Source organism: Pinus tabuliformis, chromosome 9, assembly GCF_031772625.1.
Source record: "Pinus tabuliformis cultivar Carrire ecotype Pingquan chromosome 9, CPIR1, whole genome shotgun sequence".
In the NCBI taxonomy this organism is placed as follows: Eukaryota; Viridiplantae; Streptophyta; class Pinopsida; order Pinales; family Pinaceae; genus Pinus; species Pinus tabuliformis.
Genome location: NC_142307.1, coordinates 1,532,318,416 through 1,532,329,490, shown reverse-complemented (window position 1 = coordinate 1,532,329,490; position 11,075 = coordinate 1,532,318,416). Strand labels below are relative to the sequence as shown.

The 11,075-nt window shown below is 37.2% G+C and overlaps 1 protein-coding gene across 4 annotated transcripts; it reads left to right on the top strand.

Annotated features, from left to right (window-relative positions):
- Positions 1-312: 312 nt before the first annotated feature.
- Positions 313-10,030, top strand: LOC149154453 (MLO-like protein 9). 4 transcript variants are annotated; one of them, XM_089438742.1, is made up of 15 exons: positions 313-488; positions 5,254-5,311; positions 5,703-5,980; positions 6,176-6,292; positions 6,433-6,493; positions 6,783-6,871; positions 7,014-7,088; positions 7,211-7,299; positions 7,457-7,506; positions 7,616-7,656; positions 7,870-8,043; positions 8,150-8,185; positions 8,533-8,600; positions 8,890-8,950; positions 9,577-10,030. In XM_089438742.1, the coding sequence occupies exons 1-15, from the start codon at positions 423-425 to the stop codon at positions 10,015-10,017; spliced, it is 1,704 nt and encodes a 567-aa protein (XP_089294868.1). In that variant the 5' UTR covers positions 313-422; the 3' UTR covers positions 10,018-10,030. The 4 variants fall into 4 exon arrangements, with proteins under 4 accessions (XP_089294868.1, XP_089294869.1, XP_089294867.1 ...); XM_089438741.1 differs by lacking the exon at positions 313-488 and adding an exon at positions 4,214-4,968; XM_089438743.1 differs by lacking the exons at positions 313-488; positions 8,533-8,600; positions 8,890-8,950 and adding an exon at positions 4,213-4,968.
- Positions 10,031-11,075: the final 1,045 nt, after the last annotated feature.

Sequence of the window (11,075 nt, the reverse complement as noted above, 5' to 3'; positions counted from 1 at the left end):
CCATGGAATCACTCCATTTCATTCCATTGCCCTCGATGTCGCCCGCGGAGTTGAGTACCTGCACAGCCTTGCACAAACGACCTTCATTCACAGAGATCTGAAGCCCTCTAATATCCTTCTGGGCGACGACATGAGGGCCAAGGTCTCGGATTTCGAGTTGGTCAAGCTGGCCCCTGATGGAAAGTTTTCTGTTGAAACCAGGCTGGCCGGCACTTTTGGTTATCTGGCCCCTGAATACGCAGGTACACATGGAATCACTCCATTTCATTCCATTGCCCTCGATGTCGCCCGCGGAGTTGAGTACCTGCACAGCCTTGCACAGACGAGCTTCATTCACAGAGATCTGAAGCCCTCTAATATTCTTCTGGGCGACGACATGAGGGCCAAGGTCTCGGATTTCGAGTTGGTCAAGCTGGCCCCTGATGGAAAGTTTTCTGTTGAAACCAGGCTGGCCGGCACTTTTGGTTATCTGGCCCCTGAATACGCAGGTAAGCATGGAATCACTCCATTTCATTCCATCAATCTAGCTTTGTTGGAATTCAGTAGCTTTGTTTTGTTTCATTCCATCAATTTAGGTTTGTTGGAATTCACTAGCTTTGATTTGTTTGAATTCATTAACTTAAGTCTCATTGAGTTGATTCGGAATGCAATGAGTTCATTCAACCAGGGAGATTCTTCAGTCTCCCTGGTTGAATGAACTCATTGCATTCCGAATCAACTCAATGAATCTTAGCAATGATGTAACTCCTGTGTCTGATTTGTCGGAGGACTATTCGCTAACCTTTGATGGTGAAAAACCATCTTTGTCCTGCATTGTTCTTGATTCAGTCAAACTGGATATTGACTTAACTTGTTCCATATGCCTGGTGAGTTCATATAGTATTATTAGAGCACATATAAATGTAATGCACTATGATGAAAGTACTCTGTTAAGTTAATTAACCATTTTCAATGTAGCCCACCTGTTTGATTTACAGCAGCATTGTTTAGCAATGGTATTTTGATGTACAAGACTGTTATCTGTAGTTTAAGGAAGAAGGACCAATGGTACTTTGATGTACAAGACCGTTTTCTGTAGTTTAAGCCTTAAGGAAGAAGGACGAATTGAAGACCGAGGATAGTAATAACCAGACTAGAAACTTGGGAGGAAATGCCTGAGAAGGGTAGTCTTCTAGAACAAGACAAAAGCTTTGTCTAAACGAATAAGTTCCCACCAATGACATTTTATTAAGATAAGCGACACTGTAGACTGTGCTGTCTCACGGTGCCAGGTAAATACGAATAATGCAATATTTCCGTAGAACTCAAGATAGTGGTATGGAGCTCATGAACCGTAACCCCAACTCTCACGGTTGCAATAGAACCGACAACCTGATTAAGAGACGTGTTTCTTATACCATCCTTATATGAATCTGCATTATTGAAGTGAAGTTAAACAGCCTTATGAATCTGCATTATTGAAGTAAAGTACATAGCTTGAATAAATAGGAACAATTTTTTGTACCATACTTGTCCTCATTCCTGCCCTTTGTATAGCTCTGTGAGAGAAAAAGAATCCCAACTTCGCATGATCACAGTAAAGCCCACAACCTGAATAAAAGACCTGTTTCTTGTACCGTTCTTTCATAAATCTGCATTATTGCAGTAAAGCCCACAACTTGAAAAAAGTGCATATTTCTTGTACCATCCGTGCCCTCATTCCTTTTTATTTTATTGTTGGATCTGTAAGTAAAAAGGAACCCCAACTCCACATTACTGCAGTAAAGCCCACAACTTGAATAAAAGACCTGCTTCTTGTACCATTCGTCCTTAATTCTCTCTTGTTTTTTGATGCATGGTGAGTTGTAAACCTCAACTCTGCATTATTGCAGTAAAGCCCACAGCCTGAATAACTTAATAAGACACCTGTTTCTTGTACCATTTATGTCTTCATTTCTCTCATTTTTAGATTTATGAAACCCAACTCCACATGATCTCGGTAGGGTTCACAAACTGAATAAGAGACTGTTTCTTACACCACCATTGTCACTTAACATGTGGTCATGGTCATCAAACTCAACTAAATAATACACAAGATCAAGGCTTTATGCCTCCAGGGTTCTTTGTCCTGCACTGTTCTTGATTCAGTCAAACTGGATATTGACTTAACTTGTTCCATATGCCTGGTGAGTTCATATAGTATTATTAGAGCACATATAAATGTAATGCACTATGATGAAAGTACTCTGTTAAGTTAATTAACCATTTTCACTGTAGCCCACCTGTTTGATTTACAACAGCATTGTTTAGCAATGGTATTTTGATGTACAAGACTGTTATCTGTAGTTTAAGGAAGAAGGACCAATGGTACTTTGATGTACAAGACCGTTTTCTGTAGTTTAAGCCTTAAGGAAGAAGGACGAATTGAAGACCGAGGATAGTAATAACCAGACTAGAAACTTGGGAGGAAATGCCTGAGAAGGGTAGTCTTCTAGAACAAGACAAAAACTTTGTCTAAATGAATAAGTTCCCACCAATGACATTTTATTAAGATAAGCGACACTGTAGACTGTGCTGTCTCACGGTGCCAGGTAAATACGAATAATGCAATATTGTCGTAGAACTCAAGATAGTGGTATGGAGCTCATGAACCGTAACCCCAACTCTCATGGTTGCAATAGAACCGACAACCTGATTAAGAGGCGTGTTTCTTATACCATCCTTATATGAATCTGCATTATTGAAGTGAAGTTAAACAGCCTTATGAATCTGCATTATTGAAGTAAAGTACATAGCTTGAATAAATAGGAACAATTTTTTGTACCATACTTGTCCTCATTCCTGCCCTTTGTATAGCTCTGTGAGAGAAAAAGAATCCCAACTTCGCATGATCACAGTAAAGCCCACAACCTGAATAAAAGACCTGTTTCTTGTACCGTTCTTTCATAAATCTGCATTATTGCAGTAAAGCCCACAACTTGAAAAAAGTGCATATTTCTTGTACCATCCGTGCCCTCATTCCTTTTTATTTTATTGTTGGATCTGTAAGTAAAAAGGAACCCCAACTCCACATTACTGCAGTAAAGCCCACAACTTGAATAAAAGACCTGCTTCTTGTACCATTCGTCCTTAATTCTCTCTTGTTTTTTGATGCATGGTGAGTTGTAAACCTCAACTCTGCATTATTGCAGTAAAGCCCACAGCCTGAATAACTTAATAAGACACCTGTTTCTTGTACCATTTATGTCTTCATTTCTCTCATTTTTAGATTTATGAAACCCAACTCCACATGATCTCGGTAGGGTTCACAAACTGAATAAGAGACTGTTTCTTACACCACCATTGTCACTTAACATGTGGTCATGGTCATCAAACTCAACTAAATAATACACAAGATCAAGGCTTTATGCCTCCAGGGTTTGAATGTGGGTCATTATTGTGGCTACGAGGGTTGCTTCTTATTGGTTCAGTTCTTGAGATGCACTGACCCACCTTGTAGTGTAAGGGTTGCCCTTTTGCATTTTACATATTTGCACTAAACGTGAATAGTTTGAATGTATCTGTTTATTTTTCTACTTTGAGTATCCAATCAGATAATGATATCAATACTTGAAAATTGTGGAAGACTATCTTCTGCGTTTGGTCTGTTTATTGTGTGTCCTTTGACTGTATTTGGAATTTGTGAATGAACTCTCCAACTTTATCAAACATAACACATGAATTTTCCAATTTGATTAAACCTAGGACATCATAAATCAATGTAACAACATGAAGGCAAACTATTAAAGATATTTGTCAATGTTCATAAAGTATGAGTAATCATCACTGTACAAGATAATTTACCTCTTAAAATGTTTCAATGCAACTATCTACACAATGCTCAACTTTCACATTATCCTTCTGGGTTTTCTATGTTTAATTTGGCAGTTGAAATTATAAAGCCTTCCTTACTTTCTAGTTGAAATAATTTGAGATTGCTTGTTCATTAGAATTCTCACAATGACCTCAAAGATGTGTGCAAAAGTTGAGGCTTAGTTTGATTGAACATTATCCTCCTGCAAGCTATTCTACACCCTGTGATTGATAGGTAAACCATTTATTGTTTTAATAAATTTCTTCTGAGCCTGATACCAGAAAGTCGGGTGTTTAATGTTGGACACTAAATGTGATAAACTGTATATAGAACTTCTGGAATAGCAGTTGTCAATATTAATTTGTATGATCTATTTGAATTTGAGTATCTTGTAGCTTTGGTTTCAAGGTGTCGTTGTTGCGTATAAATGGCAAATACTAAACAATAAGATCTAATGGAGTTCCAAACCTGTCAAATTCCAATTCTGCTAGCTGGCGAGGATAGTGAGATTCAATGGACTGCAGTTTTCCAAACCTAATTTACCTAAATGATAATCAAGCCAGAGAGTGCAGATGAGTGAAAACGAAACAATTATTTGTAACCACACGGTGCAGATGAGTCGACCTGGCATGGCCTTTTCCCATACTTGCATTGACTTGGATCACAGCGACAACATTATATAGAGGCTAGCTGGGGATCCTGCTCCGATAGTGCCTGTGCTTCAATTCAAGATCTAGAAATTGGGGACAAGATATTGCTGTTTGCCATTATTAAATTCAGTGGGATTTGATTAATTGGTGATTGTCGGGTTGTGAATGATGAGATTCAAGGTTTAAATAGAATAAAATATTGAATAATGTTCAAATTCAATAGAATTTGATTAAGTAACTTTGGCTGGCTCGCTCTGTTATAGAGTGTTATGTAAACTATGAAATTCAAGATCAAAATGGAATAAAATAATGAAAATTTCAAAGGGAAACAGTTATCAATCCTGTGAAAAGAAGAATATGGCAGGAGGGGGCAGCAGTAGTGATCGTTCTTTAGCCGAAACTCCTACATGGGCAGTAGCAGTTGTTTGCTTGGGATTTGTAGTCATCTCCTTATTGCTTGAACAGGGTATTCATCATGTTAGCAACGTAAGGTTTTGTTTCAGTCTCAGCAGTAGACTGTTTATTTAATTTAATGCATCTTACTTCGGCTCTGCACTCATTTTGTTTTGGCTAGTGAGGATTTCCTAAAATTTGGGCTTTGTATTCAGCAACAAACCACACTGGTAGAGCCTAATTTTAATGTGCTCATATATGATTGGTGATTAGAAGTAAGAGCTGATCATTTTTTTTTTTGGGAACACAAGTTTTGAATACAATATGCATTCTGTACTGATAAAGTCTCCTTCTGTCACTATATTGACAATTTGACAGTGGTTGAAGAGGAAAAAGAAGAACGCCCTGTATGAAGCACTTGAAAAACTGAAAGCAGGTAACAGATGTTTCAAACCACTAACATTCCCCATGTGATTGATGCAGATATGCTTGTTGCAGTCTATCTTGCATGAGATTTCTTGCTAATCATCTTGTATGAGAAATATATCTGAAAATGGTTTGCTCTATGGAGTTCTGATGTTTTACCAAAAATCCTGTTTCCTGGGTAGAGCTTCCTGATGAATTATCATGAGGTGGTCACATGGGCTGACAATATGTCTGAAATGATCTGTTTTGATTGTATTGGTAGATTTTTTTGACATTTTTGTAGTTGGATTTCAAACTAATATTTCATGCAAACAGATTTATCTCTTTTAGCTTAGAATTTGTGAATGAGATTTCTGGTGCTCTGAGAAAATATTTCTGAAATTTGTCATTTTGGGCTGCAGAATTGATGCTTCTTGGTTTCATCTCACTTCTACTGACAGTTGGAGCGAAGCCCATTTCTATGATTTGTATATCCAAAAAAGTAGGTGATACTATGCTTCTGTGTAAGACAAATGATACTGTCGTCGAAAGCACTGCTGTCGAAAGCATGAAAGTAGATAATGGGGAGGAGCACGGCCGAAAACGTTTATGGGAATCCATGTCCTCTGAACAGAAGATCCCATGGAGGCGTGTCTTAGCTGGTGCTGGTGAGGATAGCAACTATTGTAGCTCCGCACATGTATATACCACACCCTACTCTTAGTCTTACTGCATATGGCATAACTATCCAGGCCCTGTGATTCTCTGAGTGATTTTTTTCATGCAATTAGGGTTACTTAGACCATTTTGAAATAGGATTTCTGATTTCAATATATATTTCAAATGTTTATCCTAAGTTGGACTTATTTGATAATTTGTCATTCTTTGTTTGAAGGGTAACTATCCTCTTGTCTCCCCGACTGGCATGAACCAGCTCCACATCTTCATCTTTTTGTTGGCAGTTCTCCATGTGTTATATAGTGTCTTAATTGTCGCCCTAGCAAGAGCAAAAGTAAGTGGAAGGGGAGACAAATTGTTTTCTCCATATATATTATTCAGTTTAATTTCTGCAGTAGATCTTATTGTTTTGATATCTGCATGCTTTTAAATCCTCTGTTAACAGTGAGATCTGTAAATCCTATTGATGCCTAGATGAAGCGCTGGAAAGCATGGGAACAGGAGACACAAACATTGGAGTATGAGTTTTCACATGGTGAGTTCTTTTGGTTCTTCTAACTGGGTTTGTCTAGAAGAGTATTTATTCCAGCATCTGGATACTTTCAGGTTGAAAACTTAAAAGAAATAACCCAAGCCAGTTTGGAAACTGTGCAAATTCTAATTGGGATACACTGTGTTATAGGCTGATTGGGTAAAGTTCTCGATTTCAAAACTAAAATATTTAGAGGGCACAACATGAAACTTGGGCGATTGGATAAGCTTTTGAGGGTGTGAAAAACACCGTATGGGTTTTGAGGAATTTGTTTCCTTTTTGGTCCAAACAGATCCTGCAAGATTCAGATTAACCCATGAAACTTCATTTGTAAAGCGCCATATGAGTTTCTGGAGCCGAACACTGATTCTTAAATGGATGGTAAGTTATTCACAATTCCAAATCTTCAAGGGATATATCTTTGTTTCCTATTTGCATTAATTGAGAAATATCCATATCCCTATTTGCATTAATTGAGAAATATCCATATCTGATTTAACATTAGCTTTCCTTAGATTTGCAGGTATGCTTCTTTCGTCAATTCTGTCCGTCTGTAACTAAAATTGATTACGTGACCTTGCGCCATGGCTTCATCGTTGTAAGTTTTGATCACTTTAAATCGTCTTTTCCTTCTCATCTTGTTTATTTCAAACCCAACTTCATTCATGTAAGGCATCTGATTTGTTCTAAAGTATTAATTACTTCAAAATGTACGTACAGGCTCACTTGGCTCCAAATAGCAAGTTTGATTTTCAGAAATATATCAAGAGATCTTTGGATGATGACTTCAAAAGCGTAGTTGGAATCAGGTTAGTAACGTTTTTCCGTGTTCACAACAGCTTTGGTCTCAGACAGAATTATGTATACAGTATTTCCCTTGTCTGACCTTGGTTTGTCATCCCCCTGTTTTTTTCGAAAACCTGTTCTTGACTTTTAACTAACACACCCTTGATGCATTATCTGCAGTCCTCCTTTGTGGGCTTTTGCTATAATCTTTTTGCTTCTTAATGTGAATGGTAAATCTTCAGTACTCTACCTTGCTTCCAAAGTCAAGTCTTCATTCTAGATGTCCACAATTGTTTAAACTAACTTTCTCCCTCTGATGGGATGTATTCCTCTAAGCAGGGTGGTATACATTTTTCTGGATCTCGTTTATTCCCTTAATGGTAAGGGCATAAACATTTTTCTGGATCTCGTTTATTCCCTTAATTGTAAGGGCATAAACATTTTTCTGGATCTCGTTTATTCCCTTAATTGTAAGTGCATAAAAATATTACTCATAGGAGAGGGTACATTGATCATGTGAACCAATGATCTTGGACGTTTTTCTGATTGAATTCTTCAAAACTTATTTCCATTTGATCTTCCAAAATGTGCAGATAATTTTGTTGATTGGAACAAAGCTACAAGTTATAATAACAGAGATGGCTTTAGAAATTCAAGATAGGCTTTATGTACTGAAAGGAACTCCGGTAGTCCAGCCAACGAATGAACTATTTTGGTTTGGTCGCCCTCAACTTGTCCTTTTCTTGATCCATTTCACTCTCTTCCAGGTATCAAATGATGTGCATGCTAAATTCTCATTGACAAACTATATTTCTGAATTCTCTGAATATTCATGGGAATAGCAATGGATTGATTGTTACTTCTGTTCTGCAGAATGCTTTCCAGCTTGCATTCTTTTTTTGGATATGGGTAAGCAATATGTTCATTCAGTAAAGAATAAATTCTTGTGTGTAGAGTCATTGGGTATATTATGCTAATGATAGTAGCATTTTGCAGTCTTGCATTTGTTGGGATGCAGTTTAGTGGTTGAAACTTGAGACACGGCATCACCATGTTAATGAACCAGAGTCAAATTTAGAAATCAAAGCCTTGAATTATAAGTTGGCTGAATTTGATGAAATTTATATGCACTATTAATTCAATACTTAAAAAAATATAGTCTCAAGCACCCTAAATCAATTTCAGTTTATACAGCATTAGAATTTCATTTCTACTACATCTCTGCATCTTATTTAAATTTGACTTTATGCTTGCAGTACGAATTTGGCCTGAGATCTTGTTTTCATGACAATTTTGTTTTAATCATAATCAGAATCATCATTGGGTAAGTATGTGATCACTTTTTGAGTTTCCCCATAAAGTTTTGGAGGAAAAAGAAAGTATGTTGAGCATTCATACCCGTAGACTATTATACATATTTTGTTTACAAAATCTTTATCTTGCCTTAAACATGAAGAGAGCACATTCTAAGCAAGCAAGTAATCGTTTTAATTAGGTTATTGCTGCTTTGGATTAGTACTAGCAGACTGCAATGCTGTCTATGGAGAACACTGATAGTAACCATTTTTTGCATTTGATGAGGACTCCATTGGGCTGCTTGTGTCTGTGATTAGGGTTGCTGTGCAGTTTCTATGTAGCTACATCACACTTCCACTTTATGCACTTGTAACACAGGTGAGTCTTTTCATGTTCATCGAAGATACCATCAAATTCGGGTTGTTGAGAGGATCAACTGAAATTCAGACTCCAGAACAGGCTGAATAATATGAATATAAATTGGGAGAATTGCATTGGTCAAGTCTTCACTACCAGTCGATTTATCTTGTTTACTTTGTACAGAGGATAGATGCAGCCAAGCTGTACAGTGCGTGATGCTTAAATAACTTACTAGTATTTATAAAATAAGAGATAAGTTGTCACTTGAGAATTAGTTGAACTCACAGCAGACAAATTTATTAGGGAAAAATAAGAACTAGGAAGTTTCAATTTTTATTTTTATTTTTGGCAGAACAGATTATTCACTCTGTTGTGGGCTTCAGGCAACCCTAAAAAAAATTGGTTAGAAAAACAGGACCACTCTAGAGCTTTCTTTTGTTTGTTCAATAAATTTATGTTAGTAGTCTCACCCATGTCAAAAGAAAACAAGAGAAAAAGACACAGTGACTGTGTTGAAAGATTGGCAGAATTTTTCTTTAGGCGAATTGATTTTGTGATAGTGAGCTTCAGGACTGTTCAAATAATCCTGCTGTGATTAAACCTTAGGGTAGTGCTCTCAAAACTGATGAGATGTTCCTGTGCAGATGGGTTCTCACATGAAGAAGGCTATATTTGAAGAACAGACAGCCATTGCCTTACAGAAATGGCATAAAACTGCTAAGAAAAAAATGAAACGACATAGAAAGCCAGAGCATTCTTCTTCTGGAATCGCAAGCCGCTCAGTGTTGTCTTCTGGGTTTCAAAGTGGGGAAACAACTCCAATCCGTGGATCTTCTCCATTGCACTTGCTTCGCAGATACAAAACAATGGGAGACGTTAATACTTCAGAGATATCTGAGAGCTATTATCACTCAGAATATGAAGCATCGGATCTGGAAATGGACACATCTCCAAGTTATTCTCCCCAACGTGCTGAATCTATTTTGATTATCGAGGCACAGGGGGACACACAGGTTACAAGTCAATATCCCATGTCAACGAATGCAGACACACAGAGTGAAGAGTTTTCTTTTGCCAAGTTATAATGTGAGATCCACATCAGACCAAACCTCCTTCAAAGCAGCCTTGTAGCCATGTTTGAATTCACATTTGAAACTTGTAATAACCGAGGTAATGTTTATTTCGATTTAATCAGCTGTGAGAAGTGGCCCCACGACAAACAGGAAATCAAAAGGGATCTAAACATCCACATATATTACTCTTCGTTGAGCTTAAAAATGGACAAACTGCAATCAACTATTGCAATATTTTCACAAAAGGATCAGATGGAATTCATGGTGTTAGAGAATCTAGGGCAAAGTATTGTTGTGATGATTTTCCGTGACCTGATAACAATTCAGCTCACAACTTACTTTCTCTGCCAACGGGCCATGGTGCCTTGTAATGGTACATTGATGCTTGAAGGCCTCATTCAATCAAATCTGCAGGGAAATATGGAATGAGGAGTGGCAGCAATCTGACTATCTGAGTTCGAGTCCTAAAATTGAAAAAATCTCGATTGTTTTAGGAATTCTCCAACATTTGTACCTCACTCTGCTACAGTGGGATCATATTAGAATATGTGAAAACAAATATCTAAACATTTTAATTCCTTTGAATAGTGAGAGTATCTAGCTTACCAATCTTCTTTGGCCCTGTTATGGCATAAAAAATATAAAATCTATTTTGGTTCATGGACCATCTTCAGCTTTTGATTGTGACCTATGTCATGTTATAGGGTATGTTTCCAAAATGGCATGTCCCTTTGTTGAAATTCCATTCCATATTAGTATTCTTCTGTCTTATCTTTAGCTTTAATCTTGTGACATCTAATTTATTGCTTTTTGACAGTCATGGTTACTCTTCAGTTTTCTTTGAACCCAAGAAAGAACAGAGTAAAGTTTCTTATTCCTTTGAATAGTGATAGTAACTTTCTAGGAACTTTCTCAATAGTCACTGTAAGGGAGGAGGAATATAATTGCTTTTCACGCAAGTTCCTGGGTTGATGTGATAGCCTCCTTGCACAAAATTCCTTTGTGTAGTCCCATCATTGCTTTGAGTGGTCTCAAACATTTCCAAAAACCATTTTATACAATTGGTTTAT

What these genes read in the sequence shown, in the direction of transcription:
- LOC149154453 (XM_089438741.1), top strand. Translation starts at nt 4,792, where the DNA reads ATGAAAATTTCAAAGGGAAACAGTTATCAATCCTGTGAAAAGAAGAAT. An exon ending in TCTCGTTTATTCCCTTAATG is followed by an intron (nt 7,657 to 7,869) that starts GTAAGGGCATAA and finishes CAAAATGTGCAG; the next exon opens with ATAATTTTGTTGATTGGAAC. An exon ending in ATAATCAGAATCATCATTGG is followed by an intron (nt 8,601 to 8,889) that starts GTAAGTATGTGA and finishes GTCTGTGATTAG; the next exon opens with GGTTGCTGTGCAGTTTCTAT.